Here is a 6,000-nt window from a genome sequence, read left to right as displayed (position 1 = left end):
TTCAACTGTCAGTGGTCATAATGTGATGGCTGATCGGTGTATATGTCAATGAATGTCCTTACTTTGGAATCGTTTAAAATCAAGTTTAATAGGAATTGCAGACATAACCAATAGACGCAAATTGGACATTTATACAGTACTCTCTTAATAGAATTCACTTCTATAACCGAGATTGTTGTGCTCAAAAGCCACACCCCCAAGTCCTAGACTAGTCCAAGAGGAACATTATTTCACAGGCAGCTGCGAAGTAGAGATGCCTCGTTGCACACATTGGTTGGTTGTCGTGGTCCATCATTTTTTTTTAGATATGAAATTTTATTGAGGTCTGCCAGACTTTTAGGAGAACTTTACCAAATATTACAAAAAGGGATCTGACTTTTAAAAAAAAATCACAGAAACCACCTTTAACACTAAGCACTTTTTTTTTTATTAACAATTGTTTCAATCTGTCACATTTACTTTGTTCTCTATTTTTAATCATAATTTCCTTCCTTATCTCATTACCTCTGGCTTTGCCTTTTTATATTTTCCCTTTTTATACATCTTTTTTATTTGCTCCTACACCGACACATCTCTGGTCCTCTCCTCTCCTCAGTTCTCCTCTTCTCAGCTGACTTTGTTCCTTCCCTCCCTCATGTCCTCCTCTCCTCCGCTCTCTGGCTGTGGGGATGTGACTGAGTCTGAGCGGAGAGGAGGGACAGAGGGAGGGAGGGACAGATGGAGGAAAAGAGGGAGGGGAGGGTCAGTATAAAACTCTCGATCTGTGATTCTGCCTCTGCAAACAGCCCAGGTTTCTCATCCCCTCCTCTGCATCTGCCGCTCTTCTCTCACTCACACTCGCTCACTTTGTCCTCTCGCTCTCCACCCTGCGTCACAGCCTGCAACTCTCTCGACTAAACCCTGGGATTGACTTTTTTTTAGGGGAGGAGTTGTGTGTGAGGGGATGTAGGAGGTGTCTGAGACTTCAGTCCAACGCTGGCAGCTAAGCCATCCACGAACAGACGCAGGAAAGTGACGGCACGTGTGTGTATGTGGGTCTTCTTCTCCTTCACACACACTTCAAGGCACTTTTCAGGATACTAGCTGTGTCCTGCTGTCCTTTCAGTCCTTCACACACACACACAAACACACACACACGCTTACACACGCTCCTCTTGGCTTTAGGCTCTCTACATCAGGCACCATTTCGGCCCCGGCCAGAGCGACCCTGGCCACCCAGCCGCTCCCGCGCCTCGGTCTGGGCAGGAAGAGCCTGGCAGCGGCGGCTGTAGGTGTTATGCTGCTCCTGGTGCTTGTGGTGCTCATCCCGGTGCTGGTGAGCTCTGTAAGCACCGACGCCGGCCAGTATGAGATGCTTGGCGCCTGCCACATGGTGTGTGACCCTTACCTGAGCAGCAAAAGTGCTGTGACAGGTCCAGCGGGTGCAGGCTCTGAGGCACCGCCGCCACCCTCCACGCTCGTCCAGGGGCCACAGGGGAAGCCGGGACGGCCGGGCAAACCCGGACCTCCGGGGCCACCTGGGGAGCCAGGCCCCCCGGGTCCAATGGGGCCCCCGGGGGACCGAGGGGAAAGAGGGGACCGCGGCACAAACGGCATTAATGGAGCTATCAGCACGGTGACATACAGCACACAGCCACGCGTTGCTTTCTATGCCGGACTCAAGAACCCACACGAGGGCTACGAGATCCTCAAATTCGATGATGTCGTCACCAACCTGGGCAACAACTATGACGGTGCATCAGGAAAGTTCATCTGCAGCGTGCCTGGCACCTACTTCTTCATCTACCACGTGCTGATGCGTGGAGGCGACGGCACAAGCATGTGGGCTGACCTGTGCAAGAACGGACAGGTGAGCGTGGACAGGAAGTAGTTATTTTTGGCCAGAACTTCTTGTCTGTAAGCCACGTGCTCTCTCTCTCTCTCTTCCTCTCTCTCTCTCTCTCTCTCTCTCTGTTATTCTCTAACATTTTATTATTGTGTTACAATGGAAAGGCTTTGAAACTACTTTCTAATTAAAGAAGTCTAAATCTTTTAGTAATGCAATATAACATTACAATTTGTTTTAACTGTATTGTTTTGACTATGGCTGAAAAAAAAATATTGTTGTTGATATTTGCATAAGGCAGCCTAAGTAGGTGCACCTTCTTTTTTTTTCAACACAAAGATACTGTTTTAAAAAATCTGAAAAGGTTTTTTGCAATGCAGTATAACTCATTTTGTGATTCAGCTATGCATTACTATATCATTCTATGCATATGTCATTATTGCGCATTATTAATGCAACCTAAGCACGTGCTTAGCTTTCTCGTCTTTTTTCCCCCTAAATATTAAACCTGTGCACCAGGATTATGTGCGTCATTATAGAGCCTGTCGCCTTTTTATTTTCTGCGATAACTCGTGTCTGTCTTGTTGAACTGAAGGCGTAGTCTAATCACTTTTTTTTTCTCTTAAAGAAAAAGGTAATTATGGTGTTTCTCATTGGAGAACTAGCTCGCGCGCAGTGCAGTCTCTCTCTTTACCTGTATCACTCTATACTGAATGCATGCCTAATGTCCGGGAGTGAGATTTTGGCATGCATGCGCATATTTTAGTTCTATCACTAGTCATCAAACCTCGTCCTCCCGGAGACGCACAGAAAGGTTCAGGTCCAAATCCAACTGCGTAACACGTGATCCTCCTCATCAGCGTCTATCAGGTGTATCAGATGAACTCTGCAGGTATGTCTGATGCACATTAATTAAGTCAGTCTGACCGAATCACAGTCAGGTGCATGATCTATTCCGGGCTGCTGTTGCTGCTGCTGGGTTAATGCGTCCCGTCTGGCATGCGCTCGCGACTCGCCGCCTCACCGCACAGCACGCGAGCTGAGCTCTCTTTCGGTGAGAACAGAGCGCTCGTGAGCTGTGCGTCAATCTCCTAATGCACGAGCGCTCGTTGCACTTACTGAATAGGAAAGTTTGGAAAGAGAAAATCCAGAAAAGAACCTTTGAATTAATGCAGATTTAAAGATGCAAACATTTGTCCTATCTTCTCATACTGTCTTGCTGTAGCACGCATTTATAAGTCTTCTTAAAACAAACATTTTGGGCTGTTTTTTTCTACTTTATTGCCAGTTCTGAAGAAAGTACTGAGAAGCTGTAGGTACTTAAGTACAAGTTTGGATGTGTACTGTGTCAAAATCATACCCAATTACAAGTAGAAATAGGCTTTGTAGCTGATTTTTGTTTTTTTTTTAATCTGCTTGAGTGAAAGAGTATATACATTTAAACATACTCAAGCGTTCAAGAGTAATAATAATAATAATAATAATAATAATAATAATAATAAATATACATATTTAACCGGTGAAAATAGCTGACCACAACTCAGACAAGCATGGACTCTGGCTTGCTGGTTATAATGTTTAATTACACATTAGCATATTAGCAACGAACAAAACAAAACTAGCTAGCTAATTTAACAACCTCATTCACAAACCTTAACTAGCTAGCTAGTTTAACAAACTTATATACAAAACGTAACTAGCTAGCTATTAATTTAAGAAACTAATTAAAAAAAACTTAACTAGCTAGCTAATTTAACAAGCTTATTTACAAAACCTAACTAGCTATCTAATTTAATAAGCTAATTTACAAAACCTAACTAGCTAGCTAATTTCACAAACTAATTTACAAAGCCTAATTAGCTAGCTAATTTCACAAGCTTGTTTACAAAACCTAACTAGCTAACTAATTTAACAAGCTTTTTTCCCCCAAAATTTAACTAGCTAGCTAACAGATTAATTTACAGAACTTGTTTTTTTTTCTGTATGATTCTTTTAGTTATGTGATTTTTTTCATACGATTTTCCATACATTTATATTTACATATGTTTCCTCTGTATGATTCATTTATACTCGCATGATTTTTTATGCAGTTTATTTATATTCACATGTGATTTCTCACATGATTAATCCATTTTCATGTGTTTAAATGAATACACACACAGTCTCAGGGCATAACATGTTGAAATGCACTTTCACACATTTAGCACATACTGCTCGCATAATCACATCTGAAAAAGGTGATTGCATGTGAAATGTTGGTTCTCAGTGAGTTACAGTAAATTCATATGACCAAGTGACTTATACACACTCTAATAAAAGAGTTGTAAAAGTTAATTTACTGTTGTGTGTGAGCAGTAATAAGTGTGTAATCGGTTTCCACTAATCTGATCCACACGCTCAGAACTACAACATGAGCACAGGCTTCAGCTTTACGCATTTTAAATGCATTTAGTAATTAAGTTTGTGCGATCATCAGTTATTTCTTCTTCTTCTTCTAAGTATATACATGAAGTTTGATATTTTTAGATGAAAGTAAAAGAGGTTTAAAAAAAGAAAAATAGAATGATTTTCTTTTTTTGCATCACATTCTCACTACCAGTTGCTCTCGACTCTTTTTCACACTTTCGTGTTAGGTGGAATTAATTATCTATTATAGTGCCAGAGCAGATTTTCAACACTACAAGCCCTCCTTTGTTTTTTTGTATTCATGTAGCTAATTAGGGGAAATAAATAGTAACTCTTTGTTTATGGAAGGCAGTTATATCTTTTTTTTATCATTATTTTAGGCTACATGTGTCCTGTTAAAGCCCCACAAGCTCTTTTTTTTTCTTTTCACCAACACACTTTCATTAACATTTTGTAGTAACACAAAACTGAAATAATAAAGAAAGAGAGAGCATGTTTTGGCTGTGTTCAAAATGCCATGCTTGATATTAGACTAGCGTACACTCTCAGAAATAAGGGTTCCATCCTTTGTACATTGAGTGTGTATCTTTATACATTTAAATATAAGTACACAACGTCCATGCATAAGAGATATTAGAAGGTAAGACCTTACAATAAGACATAAGACCCTAAAAGATATTAGAGGTACAAATGATGTACCCTTCATGGTAGCACCCCAACGATAAGGAAAAGTTTACTAGTACCAAGTTATAGGAACCTTTTACTCCTCTCTGTAGTGATCTCTCAGTCAAATTCAATTGTGGATGCAGTTTCTTTCTAAATATATTAAACTTTCATTTTTTATTTAGAGGATTTAATGTTAATGTGACCCAAATAGTATTAATTTGCTGATTAAAGATTGGTGATTAGTGGAAAATTATGCAATAATGCAAGCAAGAGAAGCAGACTAACAAAAAATCTTGTAGATCTAGGCTGTTATAGTTAAGAAGTAAAAAGTATTTTGAGGAATAAAATATTAATAGAAAACTGTATTAAGTGATATGCCTATAACACCATGTCCTGAAGTGTTTTATTCTTCTTATACTACAGCAATATGCCAATGATTACAATTTTGTATTTACTAAAGAATGACATGACTTTTTATCCATTTATAGTTACATTTAATGTTGTGCAACATCTGTGAAGCAAGTTGGTTCCTGTTATCACTTACGTCGTAGCAACTATAAACACTCGTTCCACCATCCTGATTAATCCAACGTATGCTTTAGGATTGCGAATAATTGTATTGTATTTTGTTATGGATGCTAACCATACATTTATGCTAGCTATAAATCTGAGTACTATAAAATAACATGGGTGTGGCCACAAGTGGCACAGGGTGGTAGCTGTCAACCCTGGGAGAAGACTTGTTTCCCCATTTGCCACCCCAAATCTAATCTTCAATTAAATTCATACAATTAATGAACGTTATCTTGCTCATGTTGTTCTAAATCATTGTAGTGTTTTAGATATTTTGAGTAAATCCCTATGAAGCCAATATAATAATGTATTTTTGCTCCAAAATATCTGTCTTATATATAATTAGGTAGTGCCACTATTAGTGTACACCCTTTGCCATGTCACGTCTAAAACCCTGGACACGACACTGTATAATTAACCAGAAAACTCTTACTTCTGCTAGTTTCCAGTTTGGCATCAAGGACTTTGGCCAGACTGGTGATATTTCAGGACTAGAGTCCAGCTGAGTTCTCAGACAAACAGTCAGACTT

At 39.7% G+C, this 6,000-nt stretch overlaps 1 protein-coding gene across 1 annotated transcript in view; it reads left to right on the top strand.

Moving 5' to 3' along the window:
- Window positions 1-530: 530 nt before the first annotated feature.
- LOC113527979 (C1q-related factor) overlaps window positions 531-6,000 on the top strand; it is a 35,926-nt gene continuing 30,456 nt past the window's right edge. Inside the window, exon 1 of the mRNA XM_034309797.2 lies at window positions 531-1,849. Coding sequence (XP_034165688.1) covers window positions 1,277-1,849 — 573 coding nt within the window. The 5' untranslated portion in view covers window positions 531-1,276. The remainder of the gene's footprint in view (window positions 1,850-6,000) is intronic.

This window comes from Pangasianodon hypophthalmus, chromosome 13 (assembly GCF_027358585.1).
Source record: "Pangasianodon hypophthalmus isolate fPanHyp1 chromosome 13, fPanHyp1.pri, whole genome shotgun sequence".
Lineage (NCBI taxonomy): Eukaryota > Metazoa > Chordata > Actinopteri > Siluriformes > Pangasiidae > Pangasianodon > Pangasianodon hypophthalmus.
Note: the sequence above shows the minus strand (reverse complement) of the source record. Positions and strands in the feature narration are given on the sequence as shown.